This window comes from Onychomys torridus, chromosome 22 (assembly GCF_903995425.1).
Source record: "Onychomys torridus chromosome 22, mOncTor1.1, whole genome shotgun sequence".
NCBI lineage: Eukaryota > Metazoa > Chordata > Mammalia > Rodentia > Cricetidae > Onychomys > Onychomys torridus.
Window position 1 is genome coordinate 29,396,912 of NC_050464.1, and position 20,544 is coordinate 29,417,455.

The window sequence follows — 20,544 nt, forward strand, 5'->3', positions numbered from 1 at the left end:
CTCTTCCAGAGGTCCTGAGTTCAGTTCCCAGCACCCACATGGTGGCTCACAACCATCTACAATGAGATCTGGTGCCCTCTTCTGGCCTGCAGACAGAACATTGTATAAATAATAAATCTTCAAACAAACAAAAAACAGGAATAAAGGGTGGCAAAGATAATGTTTGTTTCTCATGGAAATAATTTAGCCTTGATAATATCTGGAGGGTGGGGAGTAGAGGGTGGGTGATTCCCACACGGGAAACATTCCTGGCTCAGAACACTCGTTCAGACTCTCGTTTTCCTAGGGAGTTGGTTTTACCTCTGAGCCCCAGTAGGGGCTCGTCTCAGCTGCCAGGGAATGCAATCCACCTTCTCCTCACTGTTTTCACGCCTGGGATTCGGTTCAAGTCTAGTCAAGCCTGCTTGGCTGGAGTATTTGTCCAGAGAACAGATACTCGGCTGTAATCCCATACGTCTGCATCTATATTTGCTTGCTCAGAGCATAGCAAGGTCAGTTCCAAACATGTCCTCAGCAGAAGACTTTTTTAAAACCACACACTTGCTTCCTTTGTATACAAATAGAAAGTGGTGGTAATCATATATTATGCCCTTTGATGTAAGATCATTTAGCACTCAAAGCTCTTTGTCTCTAAGAGTGTGCTCTAGCTGAAAAGGGGTGAACATTGATTCTTAGAGAGGGTGGTTACACCATGTCTGCACTTTTGTTGAGTTGGTTAGATGGCTTCTGCTGCACCGGCCATCCTGATTAAAGACATCTACACAGACACCATTAATTTACACATCTTCGGTTGCCTTAAATCCAGACCCTAAGTGCTTTAACTGGATGGATTGTAGAGCAAGAGAGAATCGTCAAGGGAGGAAAGCTTGAAAAGGGATACTTCCTAAGATCCCGAAGGCCTCCTCATGAGCTCCAGCCCCCTGCTCTGCTCACACTAGCGTCGGGGTTTGACTGGTCATTGCATGCTGGCCCGCCTGCCTTGTTCTCAGTTATACATAAAAGGTTAGCTAAACTGGACACAGTGGCGTACATGCCTTTCCTGTGAGCATCAGCAGGCTGAGGCAGAAGGGTTGAGAGTTCAAGGCTAGCTGGGTTAAACATTGAGACACTGTCTCAAAAAGAAAGACAGAAAAAACCCCAACTGGTGTCGGGGGAGGCAGGGGAATTCATTTAACAGGTAATAGAGTGCTGCTGAGCACACATATGGCCCTGGGTTTAATCCTCAGAACCACATAGAGAAAAAGAAAAAGGCCCCGTGGCTTGACCCCGGGAGGAAATGTTTGTGGTCTGAAGCAGACATACTTCTGTTGTTGAGACAAGGTCTCCCTCTGTAGCTCAGGCTGGCCTTGAATTCAATCCTCACACTACCAAGTGCTAGGATTTCCATGCCGAGTAAATTTTTAGGCAGCAAAATGAACTACGTATCTGAAGCCGAGGGGAAGAGAGGCCATTATAAAAGACAGCAGAGCACAGGAACGCAGATTACAGAGTTACCTCTAGGTTGTTGGTGTACTTTAGGATCTGATGTATTTAGTCATGTTATGATGACAGAGTTGCCTTATCAGGCAGAAGAAGGAGACAGAAGGTATAATATCTCCTTATTGATAAATGGATTAATGTGAATTTCATCCCATGTTGTAGTTCTTTATTACAGTTCATGTAGTATGTGTGTATGCGTGTATTTACACATTCACACTTGCAGAAATCAGAGGACAGCTTTCAAGAAGTTGGCTCTCCTTCCACCCTGAGTCCTGAGGATCGAATTCAGGTTGTCAGGGCTGGTGGCAAGCTCTTTTACCTGCTGAGCCATCTTGTCAGCCCCCTGTAGTATTTCTTAGCTGTGGTTACTCTATTGTTATAAAACACCCCAGTTTGGCAGGTTTGCAGATGGTACAAAGTATAAACCACATAACTGCCTTGAGGCACCCATTTGAAGGATGAGTGAGGAGGGAAGGGAGGTGTATTTCGAACAGCTTGGCCTTTCATCTGTCACTCTGGTCTAGGTGATGGTATACATCGCAGCCATCCTTCCCATCTTGTGATGAGGCAGTGCATGGGTGCCCTTCAGATGTCCAGTCCTCTGGGGGAGCAATTACTACTCCCTGGCTTCCTGAGCTGCGTGTTGATGTTCTGCCCCTTTTTTCGAGCAGGCTTCACCGAGGCAATGATTTGATAATAAGAGATCCTGATTAAATTAAGGGGCCATTTGCTTCTGGATGATGATGTTATAAAAGGGTTGACGTCCACACTGCCTGCTTTTCCAAAGGTCGAAAAATAGTCTTCATAATCTGGTATAAGCAGAAGAATAAACTGCGTATTTCGCTGGCTTTTCCGTCGCTCTTACATCGGGGAACGGGAGAGTGTGCTTTCCCGCCGGCTCCTTCTGTTGCTTCCCTTCTGTAGTTGAACTTGGAAGTGGCTAAACTGGGTAATGAGTTTGCAAACTGCTAAACTCTGTAAATTAGGATCATGCACTCTGGGGCTCTCATCTATGGTTCGCACGTACACGTGTGCATGTTCACACTTGCCTTTACTTCAGACAGCGGCTTTCCCGTTAGTAAGACAGTTGTGAATGTGCAGTGGTTCTGCCCGGTCCTAGTCTCTTGACAGGGCTGCTCTCAGTTTTAGACATATTGGAAGTACAGCCCAGCTGGAGTGTTTAGACAAACAAGACAAGAAGGGGCTTGAAATACCCCCTAGTGTGCCACTTGTGCAGCCCATTTAAGTCAGGAGCCTTGAAAACCGCTGATGCCTCATCCTGTGGACTGTGGAGGTACACAGGCGGTGGAGGGCGGGCAGGGTTGCCAGTGCCCCGCCTGGCCTACGATTGCCTGTGCGCAGCTCCCTGGGAGCTCGGAAACCACACGGAGGTTGTAATTGGTCGAGAGACCACACCTAGTTGTTGAGTGCTTCTGCTGCCTGAAGACCTCTCAGCCCTGCCCAGATCGCTGGAGTGTGCGCAAGCCTACCCTTGCCAGACCAGAGGAAAGCTGTGGAAGCTGTGGCGGAGTCGTGGAAACTTAGCCAAGTGAGTAAACTGGGAAGAGTGGGAAGCTAGAGGCTAGCATTGAGGGGCTCGGCCAGGCAAGGCAGCAGTGAAGATGACTCTTGGCATCTTAGGTGAAATTTGCAAGGATGGGGTGCGTAAAGCTTATATCGGGAAGGATGTGAGCCCAAGATCAGATAGGTACCCATCACTTGGCGCCCTTCAGTTTTAATCCTGACAGGCCATAAGGCAAGCATGCTGGGGCTCTCTCTCTCTCTCACACACACACACACACACAAATCCTTAAAAGTCTACCATCGACAATACAGGGGTCAGGAAAATGACGGAGGAAATAAGCAATGGCCTGCTGCTTCACCTCCACGCCAAGGCAGACCCACAGACAGGGCTGCAGCTTGAGTGAAGGGAAAATAAAGCTGTCCTCCACACCAGCCCATTAGCGGCACCAACTGCATTAAAAATGCAAGAGACGGTAGCAAGAGGGGGGGGCCAGTTTGGAGGCTAATGCAAAGTGAGGACTGGGAAAGGCCAGGCTCTTTCCCCTTTTGGAGCTCAGACGCCCAGTGAGAGAGTGTGCGGCGGGCAACTGCTGCTTTAGAAGGCACTTTTTTTTTTTAAGTTCCGAACAGCACTTTGGGCTCCCTTGGCCTCGGAAGAGTGCTGTCCCGCCGCACGCACCCTGCGCGTGCTGAGGATCCACGTCTCTGCAGGGCGATGCCGGCCTGGTCCACCGTCCACGTGCTGCAGCTGCTGCGAGAGCTGCTCGCCTTCGTGCTCCTCAGCTACACGGTGCTCATCGGGGCGCTGCTGCTGGCCGGCTGGACCACCTACTTCCTGGTGCTGAAGTGACAGCGCCCGGGCCCCGCCCCGCCCTGGCCCCGCCCCGGCCCCGCCCCGCGTGGGCCCCGCCCCGCCCCGCCGCCATCCGGCCCCTCCCGTCTGAGCACATTCCCCTCTCCAGGCGCGGCCCCGCCCCGATCCCAGCCCACCGCCCGCGTTCCGGGGCGCGGCCCCGCTCCTCGGCACCCGCCCAGCACCCGCTCCGCACCCGCCCAGCACCCGCTCAGCACCCTCCCAGCCCCGGGGCCGGCCGCGCTCCGCGCCGAAGTCCGAGCGAGCGGTTGAACGCCAGGTGCGACCGTTACAGCCGTTCCCTAAGCGCTCCCGCCCCGCCCCTCCCGCCCGTCCAATCACAATTGCGTCCTCCGGTGGGGGCGTGGCCATGAGGCCCTGGGCTCCCGGGAGCCGGCCGCGCTGGCCCCGCTGCCCGCTATGCTGCGTCACTTCCGGCGTGTGCGTCCGGCGTCTGTCCGCCGCGGGATGGCGGCTCTGAGGAGTTGGACGTGCCGGAGCATCGCCTCCCTGTTCAGGTACGGCCGCGGCAGCAGAGAGGGGGAAGCGGCGGAGAGGAGCCGGGCCCCGCAGCGCCTCCCTCCGAACCTGGAGGCGGGCACCGCCTCCGCCGCGCGTCCTCCATCCCGGGCTCCCGAAAGCGGGTCCTCCAAGCCCGGCTGCCTTCATGGGGCCGTTGAGCCTCCAGTCAGCTCAGAGTGCCCCGGGACACCGAGGGACAGACGGGCCACGGCGCTGGCTGCAGGCCCGGGCTGGCAGCGCGTGCTTAGCGCGCGTCCCGGGAGAGTCGGGCACCCGACGCCAGCGGCGCCCTCCGGCAGCGGGCTCCCCGGCTTCGCTAGCAGGGACCATTAGAGACTCCTGGAGCCCGGGCCGCTGCCCGGGGTCCGGACCAAATCCTGCGGGCGGGAGAGTTTGATCCTGGCGTCGGGTTGCTGAGCGGCTCCGAGGCAACTTTTAAACTTCTCCACCTAGTGGAAGGCGCCCAAGCGCATTGGCCTGTTGCACTTGCTGGGCTGGAACTCTCGACTCCCGAGTGCCGAGATTAAAGGCTTGCCACCACCCTGTCTGTCGGTTTCTGGGATTTAACAGGCCACCCTGTGGTTTATTTTATTTATTTATTTTTTATTTTTTGGAAGTCCGCTGCTACTTCCTCATTTAGTTTCCTGCTTGGTCCAACTCCTGCAGACCCAGGAGCCTTGTACAGATTGATTGGTGCTTTTTAAAACTTGACTTATGCTTCCAGGTATGGACAGCGTGCTCCCGTCGTGGCGAACTCTAAAAAACGCTGTTTCTCAGAATTGATAAGACCATGGCACAAAACTATGTTGGCTGGATTCGGCATGACCCTGTGTGCAGTTCCTATTGCTCAGGTATGGGGCGGGCATGTGACTCTTTCCCAGTGTAGTGAAGCTGCCATAGTTTCACTATGCCGCTTCCCATGATGCTGTGTGTGCACTGCGCTATACCGGCATCTTCTCGGAGTTGAGCAGATTTCCCGATTCCATTGTCTCGTGATGTTGTGGGAACGGTACTGTTACCGCTTCCTGCCCCGACTCCAGCACCCTAAATTGAGGAACCAGTGAAACTGAGCATCAGTTGAACTGGGAAGTAGACCTTTATCCTTGTACCAAACATGGAAGTTAAAGATAAACTTTGCCAATGAGCTTCTCAAGCTCCAGAGGTTAAAAATACATTTCAAAAGAATTAAGAAGTGGGGTGGTAGGCTAAAACAGGGGAGGAGTAATCATGTTTTTCTGAGAATGGGTGGCTATTTCCTGGGAATTCATATGCCACTTTTTTTTTTTTAATGGTTCAGTTTTCACTGAGGTAATTGTCAACTGTCCTGGCACCGGAGGGTGCATCCATTGACTCTCCTTGGGACTGGGAGGAAGTTAGAGATTGCTTGGCTGTCACTGGCAACCATCTTAGATCCCGCCCGCCAGTTTAGGCTAACTTACTTGAGGAACATCCTGTCTTCAAGATTAGGAGTGGGAGGGTAGGGTCAGGAGTGGAATGAGGAACTGTGTAATAGGTGAGGCCAGAGAGTTAGCCAGGAACCAAGTTCAGGTCACCTAGTCAGAACGGGGCTAAACAGTACTTCAAGATGCACAAAGGGCAGACTGAGGTAAAAGTATGGTGGTCTGCCGCAGAGGCCCGTCTTCAGCAGGACTTCACTGAAGAACGGTTTCGTGTTGTACACTGGGAAGGCAAGAGGAGAGAAAAATAGAAATGCTTGCTCTCATAAAACACACATTCTGGGTAGAAAACAAGCAAATATAAGTTGAGTGTAGTGGTACATTCTTGTAATCCCAACACTGGGGAGGAGACCAAGGCAGGGAAATCCAGACCTTGAGGTTAGCTTGTGTTAGTTACATCTTGAGAGGTCTCAAAAAAGAAAACAAAACAGCTTGACAGTGGTGGCACATGCCTTTAGAGGCAGAGGCAGACAGATCTGAGTTCGAGGCCAGCCTGCTCCAGGATGCCCAAGGCTACACAGAGAAATCCTGTCTCGAAAAACCACAAGAAAGAAAAGTCAGCGGGTGATGTAATCTGAAGGAACTAGGGTGCAGTGGGATGGGACCCCTTTGTGTATGGGTGCTTTGAGAAAGCTTCTAAGGGAGAAGCCTGCAGCGGGGGATTGTGGGCAAAAGCCTGAAGCTGAATTTTGTATGGTGTGCAGCAAAGCAAGGTGGGCTGAGTGGACCGAGGAACTGTCTAATAGGTGTGGTCACAGAGGTAACCAGGGATCATGTGCTGTGATTTGATTTTTGTGGATCATTGTGAGGCTTTAGATTTTATTCTGAACAGGCCATGGAGTATTTGTTCTTGGAATATTGTGATCTTGTATAGGTTTTAAGGTATATCTAGAGCTACTGTTACAGTCTAGATGAGATGGTGGTCATCATACTGGCAGGCAGCAGAGGAGTGAGGGAGAATTGTCATTTGCTGAGACGGAGGAGTGGGTCCCCGTAGGAAGAAAGTTACAAGATGTCAGTGAGAGCCCAGTGGAGCTATAGTGAGCAGCTGGAATGGAAACTTTTTTTTTTTTTAATCACTGGATATGTGCTTTAGAGAAGAGCTAGATAAGAAACCAGCAAGCTCACTTCAGCAAACTAGTCCTGATACTTTTGTATCCATTTATTGCAAGTACTTTTAGCACCTGAGGCTAGTTAACACCCCATCTGTCTCATTTCAGCTGTCACCTGCATGCTGTTGAACCTCAGCTCTAAAGTGTCCACTTGAACTGACGACAAGACAGCCCTCTTAAAATGACATTTATTTTGTGTGGTGGCTGAGGTATCGGGACAGCTGCAAGAGTTGGCCCTGGGGGTGAACGGGTCGTCCGCTCGGCAGCCGAGTGCCTCTAGCAGCTGAGCCCCCAGCATCCTCTGTTTTTCTCTGAGAGTTGTGGGGTCTGCCCTCTGTGGATACACTACTTTCTGCGTCCCAGCTACTAGTCAGTTCTGGGCCACGAGACTAGAGCTCTGCAGTCACGCCCCTGTAGCAGCCTCTGCTCTTCCAAACTCCCACGACTCCACTACATGCTGCAGACGGAGCCAAGCTGTATCCAGTTCTGCCTGCACCCCGAGACCCTATCCAGTTTCCTTTCTCTGTGCCAACCGGCCTTTGATTCCCTCCTTCCAAGGATGTACCCATTTCAGTCTTAGCTTCCCCAGCACCAAGTGAGTCCCTTAGAGCTTTCCTTACTTCGTTCACGGGGTTCGGAGAACGTTTGCTTTGAGGTTTAACTAGGGATGTGATTTCTGTGTGTGGATTCATCGTCTGTAAAAAGTAATGGTGCCACACCAGAAATGAGTGAGCACACATTGTAAAGTTAGCATTGTTACACTCGGCTTTTCAAGATGCTATCCCAACATTTCCCTTCTCATGAGCAGCTGTCCATCTGTGTCCTCTTCAGTTTGAGGTATGTATGAACTATAGATATGACGAAATCCTTGATTTAACTTTCAGAGTCATGCTGCTTTTAACAGTTATTCTGGGGTTTTACACTCCACGCAGCAAAACCAAGACAGTAAGTAGATCACAGAGCAGTTGGTTTTGAGACAGCGAGGTCTTTGTGAGAAGGAACAAAGGTTATTGAGATGAGCCACAGGTTTTTTAGTTTTTGTGACCAAATCCCTCCATTCTGATGTAGGGTTCTAGTGATTTTTGTTTCTCGGTGTAACAGCTGAGGTTATAGTGAAGAGCTCTCCTCTGTTCTACTCAGTCTTCTCAGGTTCTCTTCCCACGTCCACCCATTCACCGTCAGACTGTGCTGTTCACATCGGATCTCTGAGGTCTTCCTGCTAATAGTACCTCAACACGGACTTGGTAGTTTTCTGTGAGACTCTGCACAGCTCCCTTGACACTCAGCTTCTAGGTGAATGACAGTGGAGAGAAACATTACCCTGAGATCATGTCTCTATGCTATCTTAAATCACCAAATAGAAGGCCTGAAAAGTTACCCCAAAGAAGTGTGCTGCTGCTGTAGGTCCGCCCACACAAGCGCAGGAGGCTCTGAGACCATGGAGCCCTCATCTTAAGCCTTATTCAGGTTGGAAGTCGGCTGCTGTTTGTCTTCCAGAAATCGGAGCCTTACTCCCTTAGTAACGAAGCATTAATGAGGAGGGCTGTGTCCTTGGTGACCGATGGCACCTCCACCTTTCTGTCCCAAACCACCTACGCTCTGATCGAAGCAATCACCGAGTATACGAAGGTACCGCTCCTTTTTTTTTTTTTTTTAAATAATTTATTTAACCTTACTTTATGTGCATTGGTGTGAGGGTGTCAGATGCCCTGGAACTGGAGTTACAGACAGTTGTGAGCTGCCATGCGGGTGCTGGGAATTGAACTCAGGACCTCTGGAAGAGCAGCCAGTACTCTTAACCTCTAAGCCATTTCTCCAGCCCAGTACGGCTCCTTTTGTGCAGTTTTGGTTTTGTTTCTCAGTGTGAAGAGATGGAACCCAGAGGTTTATGATGCCAGGCAAATACTCTTCTACAGAGCTACACTCTTCACTTCCCGCTTAAGCACTGATCTGCTAAACCATCAGTTTGCAAACTGTGGCTCACAACCATATCTAGTCAATAGCTGTGTTTGGAATTATTGGAACTCAGCAAGGCTTATGTTTGAGTAGCTTTAGCAGAGGTCATAAGGCTCTTGAGCCTCAAATATTTGCAGTCTGGTCCTTTAAAAAAGATGTTGCTGGGGTTGGGGATTTAGCTCAGTGGTAGAGCGCTTGCCTAGCAAGCACAAGGCCCTGGGTTCAATCCTCAGCTCAAAAAAAAAAAAAAAATTAGCACTTTAGTGGGGGAGAAGGGGGTGGGGAGGGTGGCGCATGCCTGTAATGCCAGCACTTGGGAGGCAGAGGCAGGCGGATCTCTGTGAGTTTGAGGCCAGCCTGGGCTACAGAGTTAGTCCAGGACAGGCACCAAAGCTACAGAGAAACCCTGTCTTGAAAAACAACAACAAAAATGTTGCTGAGGCTGGGTTTTTGTAGTGGCTCATTTAGAAGGCTTGCCTTGGGTGTATTCTCAACAACATGGTGGTGCACACACATGACCCAGCACTGGGGAGGTAGAGGCAGGAGGATGAAGGTCAAAGCAGATAGCGTAGTCCCTAAAATAGCTCATCTGGTTCACTAGGGTTCAAAGAGGATCCGTGATACATACATTCACCTCCAAGCAGGCAGCAAGCAGGCAGCGGTCCCTGGCTCCAGTCCTGGCTGCTTTGGAGGAGGGCTGTCGGGGAAGCATCTCGGACAGCAGCACAGCAAGCAGGGCAGTCTTCTATGCATTTCTTTTTCTCTGCATCTGCCTGAACGGCCAACAGCACTTCACGGTTGTTTGGTTTCGAGACAGGGTTTCTCTGTATAACAGCCTTGGCTGTCCTGGCTCTCACTCTGGAGCCCTGGCTGGCCTTGAACTCAGAGATCCACCTGCCTCTGCTTCCCGAGTGCTGGGATTAAAGGCGTGTGCCACCACTGCCCGGAAATTTTTAGTTTTTTTGGTGACAGAGTTTACAGTATAGCTCTGTAACTCACTATGTAGACCAGGCTGGTCTCAAATTCAGAGATTCTGTTGCTAATGAAAAAATTTAAAAGGCAGGCTTATGTGTGACCCTAGCACTCAGGAGGCAGAGGCAGGTAGATCTCTGAATTCTAGACGGGCCTAATCGACATAGTGAGAACCTGTCTAAAAAAAATATAAACAATTTGACTGATGTCCTGGATGCTGCCTCTACTTCCTGCACTGGTACATACAGCCCAGTGAGGCACAAGGAGGAAGAGCCAATTGACCGTAATGGGGTTTTGATTTATGTACATGTGTAGGAGTGCATACAGGTGCCCAGGAAGGCTGGGGTGGGCCTTCTTCAGCTGGAATCATAGGGGTTAGTTATGAACTGTCCAGCCTGTGCTCTGGAAACTGAATTCTGCAAGAGCTTGTAACAGGGTCAGCCTCCCCCTCCTCCCTCTCTGTTGAATGTCTGAGGCAGGAAAACAGGACTGCCCACTGGTAGTCCTGATGACTATAATCCATGACACTCAAGGGCTGATCTTGGCCTCCAGCTCTGACTGAGGAGGAACAAGAACCCCACAGCCTAGTGGACAAAATATCCTTTTTTTTTAAAATGTGCATTGGTGTTAGGCCTATATGTGTGTCTTTGTGAATGTGTGATCCCCTAGAACTGGAGTTACAGACAGTTGTGAGCTGCTATGTGGGTGCTGGGAATTGAACTTAGGACCTCTGGAAGAGCAGCCAGTGCTCTTAGCCTCTGAGCCATCTCTCCAGCCCAATCCTTATATGCTTGAGACAGTCTCAATATGTAGCTCAGGCTGGCCTTGAACTTGCAATCCTCCTGGCCACATCCTGAGTGCTGAGATCACATGTATGCACTACCACCCCAGGACTTTGTTTTTTGAAGGTGTGACTGTCACTAATCCTTCCAGTGTGCCTCACTTTTTTACACACTCATTTATTCTGTGTTCGTAGGCCGTTTATACGTTAGCATCTCTGTATCGACAATATACAAGTTTACTTGGGAAAATGAATTCACAGGAGGAAGATGAAGTGTGGCAGGTGATTATAGGAGCCAGAGTTGAGGTGAGCACACGTGTCAGTCATTTCCATGTAATGGTCTTCATTGTGGTGTCCAAACTGTTACCTTGAGAGTAACTGTGTTAACCCCTTCATGGTCTCTGGAGCTCTTTTCTGATCTTACAGATGACTTCAAAACAGCAGGAATACTTGAAGCTGGAAACCACTTGGATGACTGCAGTAGGTCTTTCTGAGATGGCTGCGGAGGCTGCCTATCAGACTGGTAGGCAGAGGCTGGGTTCTTTGTGCCTCTTTCCTTTTAGTTTAGTGATTGATGATACAGATATCTTTAGAGCAGTGGTTTCTCAACCTTCCTAGTACTGTGACCCTGGAATCCAGTGCCTCATGTTATGGTAACCCCCAAACATACATTTTTTTATTTGATGTTTTTTAAGATTTATTTATTTACTACATATACAGTATTCTGCCTGCATGTATCCCTACAGGCCAGAAGAGGGCACCAGATCTCATTACAGGTGGTTGTGAGCCACCATGTGGTTGCTGGGAATTGAACTTAGGACTTCTGGGAGAGCAGTCAGTGCTCTTAACCACTCCCAGCCCCATTTTTTATTGTACTTCATAAATTTAATTGTGCTACTGTTATGAATCGTAATGTAAATATTTGATATGCAGGATGTGTGCTCCCCCCCCCACCAAAGGGGTTGAGAACCACTGGTTTGGAGGTTTTCCCCATTTCTATGTTGTTTTGAAACATGGTTTTGTTATATAGCTTTGGCTAGCCTCAAACTCACTATATGTAGAACAGGCTGGTCTCATCCTCCCCAGTGGCAGGCCAAGTGTTAACATTGTATTTCATTCATGGATGTTGGGCTGCAAGTGTCTACAGTAACTAGTAAAACCATGTCAAAAGGTTTGTACATTGTGTGTATGGACCTTTTAAATGATGAGACCGCAGATATGAAGCTAGAGCATGTCTGCACTTGAACATGGAGCTAGAATTATCACTCCCACTCTGAAGATACCAGGCCAGTTAGGAGTGACCAGACGGAAATGGAGCCTTTATTTTTCCTGTATGCAAATGTTAGAGCTGGATGTGGTGGCTCATGCCTATAACCCTAGCACTTGGGAAGCTGAGGCAGGAGGATGCCTGTGAATCTGAGACTAGCCTGGTATACATAGTAAGACTTGTCCCAGGGGAAAAACAAACAAGTTAACATACTGGAAATGGGGAACCTTGGAGCTAGGGACCAGAGCTCTATTTTCTTGCTAGTGCCCTACACAAAAAAATGTAGGTGTTTTTCCCTTCTGTACCAAGGTGAGATTTGACTGTTGGTGTCTATCCAGTGGACCTACAAGGAAAGATTAAATGTTCAACATCTAATCTGATCCAGTCCCAAACCAGATGTGTACTTTTTCTCCTATCAGGATATCAGATTGAGACTTATAGCATTAAGTCCTAAAATGTTTGTTTTTTTTTTTAAAGTAGTGGGGTGATTTTATTTTGAGGGGAATGTTGAGACCGAGACTCACTCTGCATTCCGAGCCAGCCTTAAGGTTGCAATGATCCTCCTGCCTCAGCCTCCTGAATGCTAGGGTTATAGGCACGAACCACCATTCCTGCAGGTTTTTTTGAAAGTCGGTGCTGCATAATCGTATTTTCTGCTCTGCTGGGGAAGAATGAGTTCACTTAAACTTGAGAAAGGGAAGCGTGAGAGCAGCATTGTGGGAGTGAGTGGCTCACCAGATGTGGGTGCTGAGAACCACATCAGGCGCCTCCCAGGGGTCCCCCACACTCACCTGTGGGAGCACTACTGGAAAAATGTCTGTTCAGAAGTGTTAAACTCTTGGAAGGTACTGGAAAGAGGAATTAGAACAGACAGTAGTAGTTGATTTACCCTACAAAAGTAGGTACAAGATCATTGATAGCAGATTAAAGGTTTATATTTGATTAAACAGACTTCCCACCTGCCTCTACTTCTGGAAATACTACTCATGAGTCAAGTTTGAAAGAAGAAACTTACTTTTCTAAAACTTGGAAAAGTTTGACTGTAAAAAGTAGTGGGGAGAGGGCTGGAGAGATGGCTCAGCAGTTAGGAGCACTGGCTGCTCTTTCAGAGGACCTGAGTTCAATTCCCAGCACCCACATGGTGGCTCACAACCATCTGCAATGAGATCTGGCGCCCTCTTCTGTATGCATAATAAATAAACAAATCTTTAAAAAAAAAAAAAAGTACAGACTAGCCGGGCGGTGGTGTACTTAGGAGGCAGAGGCAGGTGATTAAAGGCATGTTCCACTAAGCCCAGCAGAGGCCCTGGGTTTCTTGACACCTCAAAATAACAAAAACAAAAACAAAAACAGCCCAAAAAAATGCCTGACTCTTCAGAATCTCAAGCTGGGGCAGGAGAGATGGCTCTGTGGTTAAGAGTGCTTGCTGGTCTTCCAGAGGACCCTCTCCTGGTCTCCACGGGTACCTCATACGTGTGGCATGCACTCACATGACAATCAGAGTTCTTTAAAGAACAGTCCCAAGCTAAAGCAGGAATAAATAGAAATGTGTAAGTATTTGGAGCCTGAGAACAAGTCCAGTCTGTCACATGCAGGGGACTTATGAAGGAGCTCCTGGGGCTGGCAAGCTGCCTCAGGTGTCTGCAGCCCAGCATGAAGACCTGCCTCTGTGTCCCCAGCACCCAGTGAAAATCCCAGGTGTGGTGGAACACAGCTGTAACCCCAGGTGAGGAAGGCAGCAACACAAGAGAATCCTTGGAGCTGGCTAGCCAGGCAGCCTAACCAGTTAGTGGGCATCAGGTTCAGTGAGAGGCCCTATCAAAATAATATGGAAAGCTTAGCATACCCCTATCGAGCTCTTGACCGCCACACATGATACATGCCTGTAATCACCAGCACCTCAGAGGTGGACTTAGGAGGATCAGTAGTTTGAGGCTAGCCTGGTCTATGTGAGACCCTGTCCTCCACAGATACAAGTAGTCCGTGGGTGGTTATGCATATAAAGCATATCTAATAAATATATGGATGGCAGGTTATCTTTGCTGGAGTAGGTATCAAAAATAAATTAGACTTCTAACTCAGTACATTATACAGAAAGTGGGCGTAGGGGCTGGTGAGAGAAGGGCACTGATGACCTGAGTTTGAGCCCCAAGACACTCAGTGGAAGGACGGAACAGAGTCCTGCAGGCTGCCGCATCTGTAGGCACAGCCAGCTACTAAATAGTAAATGAATAAAAGCATGAACTAGTGACAAGCAAGTCCAGAAAATCAGGCAAAAGAAAACCCTGGAACGTAAGTAAGAGTAACTAGGCAGAGTCTGAGAGACAAAAGGGTGGGTGACCTGAGGAGGGGCGGTGTCCGGTCTGGGTCTTGGTTGTTACAGTCTCGGAAGGGAGGCACTGTGGCCCAGCATCACACTAGGGATGCGTTCCACCAGAGGAACATCACTGTGAGCCCCTGCCTGTTTACAGGGTGCTGCTTCCACTCATGCAGGTAAAGTGTTGCCATTACTCCAGCAGTTCTGAGGGGAGGAGCTGGGGGTGTAAAATGAAGAGATCATTATTGCCTGAAAGATCTTGGAAGGTTCCGTAACTCTTGGCTTTTAAGTCCCTGGGTTTGCTGAGCACACTGTCCTGCTTTGTAGTCCCCTCTGAAGCACACAGATGCAGGGTCAGAACCCCAAGGAGCTAGCTGTGCATCTAGCTGGAAACTGTTGAGTTCTTCTGTTTACACAGCAAGCACCACAGGAAATGAAGAAATTAGGGTGTTGAGATAACTCGGCAAATGAAGGCTCCTGCCACCAAACCTGACCACCTGAATTCATCCCTGGACCCAAATGGCGTTAAAAAGGGAACGGGTGTAGCACTCGGCAGAGGCAGGCAGATCTCTGAGTTGGAGGCCAGGATGGTCCACAGAGCCAGTTCCTGGACAGCCAGGGCTACACGGAGAAATGGTTGGGGTGGGGAGCTGGCTGGCTTCTACTAGTGGTCCTCTGGCTTCCACATGCACACCCTCCTCCACCTTGAACTAGAAGAGAGTGGTGCCGTCTAACAGACTCCATGGCTGAGAACTAGACAGCATGTCAACCGAACACGTGATCTAGGTACACAAGTGTTTGCTTTCTCCTCTTCAGAGACAAATGTTAAATATAAACATCACCAAAGACCATATAGAATCTTAACATCAATCTAAAATAGGTTGAAGAACTAAGGATTCCATAGAAGTAGTAATAATGAGAGTTGAAATTACATTCAAAGGTGGACACCAAGCCCAGGGTATTTGGGGGGAAGAATTAGATCTTCAAAACTAAAATTCCAGGCTGAAGATACGGCTCTGTGGCTAACACGCTTCTGCAAAGGTGAGGCCCCAGGTTCAGATCTCTAGCACCCATGAAGAAACAAGCTGGGGGTGGTATATACACTGCAGTACATGTACTGTTCTGGGAGTGGGGTCCCTCTTCTCTCCTGAGGGCTTGCCTAGCTAGCCAGAGTGGCCTAATCACCAAACCCTAAGTCCAGGCAAGAGACCCTTAAAACAATCCACACTGCCAGTGTGCATGACGAGCCTGTGGTAACCATGTGAAGCCAGCACAGCACCCAACTAACAGGTGAATGGGCTGACTTCTAAATTGAGCTGCAAGTCACATTTAGGCGTTTCCTTAAATGCAGGGACACACACACACACACACCCCCAAAATGTTCAAATGGAGCACCCACCTGGGTATGGTGGTGCATCTTATGAGGAAGACAGAAACATTCAGCCTGGGCTGTATGGGGAGACCCCAGTTTTTTGTCTAACAATTTGGTGCATGTGTCTGTGGGTGTATGTGCCTGTAGGTGCCTAGAAGGGGCACCAGATCCCTGGAGCTCAGGTTACAGGTGGTTGTGAACCAACCAACATGGGGTACTCCCCATCTTGTATCCTCTTGAGCAGCAAGCTCTCTTGACCACTGAGTCATCTCTTGAAAAGCAGCAAGATGCAGACCTGAAGTCAGAGCAGGATGTCAGGGAAGGTGACCTTGTGAGGATTGAGCTGCAGCCTCAGGCCGTCGTGCCTGACTTGTCTGCCTGCCTGTGGTCTCAGTGCACGGTCCCTTCTCCACAGGAGCCGATCAGGCCTCCATAACCGCCAGGAATCACATCCAGTTGGTGAAGTCGCAGGTGCAGGAGGTACGCCAGCTCTCCCAGAAAGCCGAAACCAAGCTGGCTGAGGCACAGACCGAGGAGCTGCACCAGAAAACCCAGGAAGCTGTTGACGAGAGGGCTGACCAGGAAGAGGAGGCCTACCTGCGTGAAGATTGATGGCTTGAGCCCACTGCCCTGTCTGCTCACTCAGTGGGAAAGCGGGAGACGGCATCCACCTAGTGTTGCCCAGCTCCGTGGAGACAACAGGCTCTGCCCTTGCCAGGCAGACCAGAAGCAGCCTTTGGGAGCTGTCCCTGCCCTTCTCTGGCCCCAGCCTTTCCGGGCCTGGTTCTTAGCCCCTGACGTGGTTCATTCAACACTGTCCCACTCGGCACCTCTCTTGCCAATCTTACCTCACGCCCAAAGCGTTTCACCAACCCGGGCCAGAGGAAGAGGGGTCTTTTCTGCTACACCCTTAAGTTCAATAGCTGTTTAGCTCCAGTTTTTAATATTACTCAGATTTTCAAGTATAATTTAAATGTTTGCGCCAGAGGAGGGAGCCTGTCTGGTTTCTAAGATTTATGTTTATAATGTCCTTTGTCCCTGTGAGCACAGCTCAGGGAGTTTCTCAGCATGACAGTGTTCACCTGGTGCTCCCCACAGGGCTTTTCCAACACACGCTTCTTGTTCGCTCCTTCCTTCCAGAGTTTCTCCGCTGTGTCCAAAGGAAGAGAAATTTAGTGTTTGCATTAAAAAAAAAAAAAAAAAAGTGGTTGTGGCCGTCAGGCAGTGTCTTCCTTCACTACCTGGGTGGTGGGAGTTGTGGGGCCCTGGGTGGGGTGGGAGTTGTGGGGCCCTGGGGGGGTGGGAGTTGTGGGGCCCTGGGTGGTGGGAGTTGGAGGGGCCCTGGGGGGGGGGGGGGAGTTGGAGGGGCCCTGGGGGGGGGGGAGTTGGAGGGGCCCTGGGGGGGTGGGAGTTGGAGGGGCCCTGGGGGGGGGGAGTTGGAGGGGCCCTGGGGGGGTGGGAGTTGTGGGGCCTGGCCTTCCGGCAGCATCCACTCCCATTCAGCACGTGCTCACACCAGCGCTTTCAATCAGGAAAGGTTGGTGGCATTATAAAAATGAGTTCCTTTCCTGCTGACCAGCAGGGGCCTGATCTGTTTCTCTTGGTAAAGGAAGTTAGCAGCCATTTAAAGCTGTTGTTCAACCCACAACAGGGCTAGGCTTGGGGGTCGCTGCACATTTGAGCCCCCCATCTGTCACCAGTGCCCACATGTTCCACATCTCCAGGGGGCTGAGACGGTGCACCAGCAGGAGTCCTCTGTACAAGCAAGGGTCCCAGGAGTTCGGGGGCTGCTGGATTCCAAATGTCTTGAAGCCAGCATGGTGGATAGGGCTCACCCCCAGCTTTTGCAGGCACATCCCCACAAAGACATCGTCAATGGGGAAGAGTTCTGCCTTTTCCATGGCTGTGTGAAGACGCCTCACAGTAGCCTGGGACATAACATAGCCGCCTCCTCCTGCATAAGGTGGATAGTGGCGGGCCCTGTACATGGAGAATGGGATGAAGTATTTGACCTTGGTGTTCCTGTTGGGCCGGGCCTGGTGGATGACATCGCCCACTAAGAGGTCCTGGGCGGGATCCCGGCCCTCCAGGAACTCGAGCACATTGGGGACATGGATGAAGACGTCATCGTCCCCCTTTAGTATGAAGTGGGCCCGTGTGCAGGCGGCTGCCATCCAGCGCTGCACATGCAGCTCCTTCAGTGTCAGGTTGAAGAAGTCCTCGGCAAAGTCCCACTGCAGGATGTCATCGAACTGCCAACTCTCATAGGCCAGCAGCTGGGCTGGGGGTACAGGCCCTGCTACCCCCAGGAGGAACACCAGCTTCACCTGCCGGCCCCTGACCCAGCTCCCAGCCCGGCCCCAAGTGCCCCTAATGGCCGCACGCTGCTCGATATGACCAGGCTGTGACTTGATGACCAAGAGCAGGAAGGTGTCCCTGGCACACTCGGAAGGCTCCAGCAAGATAGAGAAGTGCCGGCAGTGTCGATAGGTTAAGAAGAGGCGATGGCGGCTGGGCAGGGACAGGGAGGCCTTAGCAATTGCTAGGTTGGGTGAGCACTGGCTGTGCTGGGGCCTTGGCAGTGCCCTTGAGTGCTGGTGGGCCTCGGAGCTGCCTGCTGGCGGGCTCTCCTTCAGAAAGAGCAGACAGCAGAGCAGCAGTGCCCCAAGGCTGCAGAACAACACACAGCCCAACCTGCGCAGCATAGTTGAGGCCCTGTAGGGAGAGAGCACCTGAGCTAGGCTCACATGGCCCTGGTTTGGGCAGCAAAATGAGTTACCTGCAACGACTCAGCTAAATCCTTGCCTGACTCTGGGACCTCTGTCTTGGTTTTTCAAAACAGAGTCTCATTTCGAGTAGTCTAGCCTAACCTTGAACTAGTGGCAAGTCTCTCCTCAGCCTCTCCAAGTGCTGAGATGATGGGGCAGGAGCCACTTTGCACAGGTCTCCCCTGGAGGAAAGTCTAGAAACACCTGCCTTCCAGGTGCCACCCTCTTGGCAGGGCTCAGCAGCCAGCCTCTCCCTCCCACGTGGCTCCCACGTGGCTTGCAGCTGTCGTAAAGCTGAGACATAATAAACACACGGAGTTTTCTTTTTAGAGAAAACAGCATAACTTCAGTCTTGTGTCACATGTATTATAAGCATTAAACCTAACATTCTGAGCTTTCCAGATTCACAACTAATGAACCAAAGCCTAGAGTCAGCCTGGCCTCTGGCAGGTCCTGTATTGAGTTTCTGGGTGATAGAGCCCGACACAGGCCTCTTGGGAGAGGGAACTTCATAACAGGGCAACAGGTTCACGGCACAAAAGTCACAGCTTGAGAGGAGGTTGCGGGGAGGGGCAGGTCTCATCCAAGGAACTACATATTGGGCTACATGCCACCCTCCCTTTTCTCTAGAGTTCTGGTTCACGAAGTCTTAGAGTGACCCAAAGCCAAACGGTATTCGCCGGAGTAGCCTGCGGTAACACAGCTCACCCTTACTTCCCACCCTGGCTGTCATTTGCTCCTCCAGGTGTGGCCCAGCCTCGTCTTGCACCCTGCTTATTAAGTTTTCTGACCCCCACCGCCACCCCTCAGGCAGGATCCCATGCCCTAAATAACCTCAACCTTGCTGTATAGCCACAGATGTTAAACATCTGACCGCCCCCCCCCCCACACACACCTCAACAGTGCTGGGATCATAGGCAGGTTATGTGGTGCTGGGAGGCAGGCATGATACAACTGAGCCACACTCCCAGCCCCCACACAAATGTGCCTCCTTCCCCTGGAGCGTGGAGCCACAGCCAGAGCCAGCTCCACACCTACACATGGGGTACCGAGTCACAGGTGTGGCAGCCAAATCTCTGAATACACATCAACGCATCTTTCCCATTCTTCTGGGTCAGCCTCGCCCGCGTTGCCCTTAGAGATGGCCAGAGCCTCTCTCCTAGCATCCCTAGCGTTAGCCACGCAGCTAGGAACACCCTGACAGGCATGAGAACACCCAGACAATGCTAATGATGTGACTGAGGAGAGGTTACAAGACCTTGGGACATTTGAGCAACACCTGGGGGTGGAGTCCAGGACTAAACAGGTGCCCACGGTTTTAATGTCATTCTTGCTGTGGCTTAGGTAACAGGATGTGAAAGACCTGGGGGGCGGGAGGGGACTGAGGCTGCTAGAAAGCTCTTAGGCTGCTAGAAAGCTCCCAGGCTGCAAAGCGGAGCTGGACCTCGCGGGGATGTGGGGGCCCGGGGAGCTGTAACTGCTCCAGGATCTCAGGTGTGAGAAACGGATCGCGGCTGTGCGAAGTCCGCTGCCGTCCGCGCGGCTCACTGGTTTCTCCCGGGACCTGGTAGCCCTCCCACGCCGCAGCACCCCACACCCACCCGAAGTCCCCGAGAAGTCCACTTCCCTGTGCGAATCTCCGTCCCGCGGGACCGGATCCTCCCACCGTACCACTCGCCCCGGGCTCTGCGCGCCCTCGCCCTGGCAGACGGCCCTCGGCAGCCTCAGGCTCCGGGGAAAAGGCCCGGGGCAGCTCCATTCTTGCAGCCTGCAGCGCGGTGCGTCCGGGCAACCGCCCGGAGCAGACCCGAGACGGAGGCCCCGAGAAAGCCGAGCAGCAGAGGTGCCCGCAGGGTGCGGTCCCCGTCCCTCCCGGTAACCAGACCTACCTAAGCTCCCGCGGGGACCGCGCACCACCGGCAGAGCCTGCGCGGCTTCTCCGGGTGAGCGCTGGGAGACCCTGCTGGGCGGGGCTTCGGGGGCGGGGCCCCGGGGCTTCGGGGGCGGGGCCACCGACGAAGGCGGAGCTCCGGGGGAGGAGCCATAAGCGGGAGGGGCGGGGCTCCAAATGGAGCAATAGCGAGACGCTTCTGGGCGGGTCTTCAGGGGGCGGGGCCACGTGGGAGGGCGGGATTCCCGGTGGGGCGGGGCGGAGCCTGGGGCC

The 20,544-nt window shown here is 51.5% G+C and overlaps 2 protein-coding genes and 1 non-coding gene across 5 annotated transcripts; 1 reads left to right on the forward strand and 2 right to left on the reverse strand.

The window, feature by feature from the left end:
- The first annotated feature begins 4,189 nt into the window (after positions 1–4,189).
- Diablo (diablo IAP-binding mitochondrial protein) lies at positions 4,190–16,801 on the forward strand. 3 transcript variants are annotated; one of them, XM_036172178.1, is made up of 6 exons: positions 4,204–4,374; positions 5,103–5,229; positions 8,445–8,576; positions 10,852–10,962; positions 11,083–11,179; positions 16,028–16,801. In XM_036172178.1, exons 1-6 carry the CDS (start codon positions 4,277–4,279, stop codon positions 16,222–16,224), a joined length of 762 nt encoding a protein of 253 aa, XP_036028071.1. In that variant the 5' UTR covers positions 4,204–4,276; the 3' UTR covers positions 16,225–16,801. The 3 variants fall into 3 exon arrangements, with proteins under 3 accessions (XP_036028072.1, XP_036028071.1, XP_036028073.1); XM_036172180.1 differs by lacking the exon at positions 4,204–4,374 and adding an exon at positions 7,056–7,542 and having other exon boundaries at positions 5,167–5,229; XM_036172179.1 differs by lacking the exon at positions 8,445–8,576 and having other exon boundaries at positions 4,190–4,374.
- LOC118572865 lies at positions 10,340–10,476 on the reverse strand. Its single transcript, XR_004943559.1, has one exon.
- Positions 16,802–17,049: 248 nt separating the features above from the next.
- B3gnt4 (UDP-GlcNAc:betaGal beta-1,3-N-acetylglucosaminyltransferase 4) lies at positions 17,050–20,324 on the reverse strand. Its single transcript, XM_036172280.1, has 2 exons — positions 20,270–20,324; positions 17,050–18,327 (listed from the first exon to the last, which is right to left on the reverse strand). The coding sequence occupies exon 2, from the start codon at positions 18,315–18,317 to the stop codon at positions 17,250–17,252; it is 1,068 nt and encodes a 355-aa protein (XP_036028173.1). The 5' UTR covers positions 18,318–18,327; positions 20,270–20,324; the 3' UTR covers positions 17,050–17,249.
- Between the last annotated feature and the right edge of the window lie 220 nt (positions 20,325–20,544).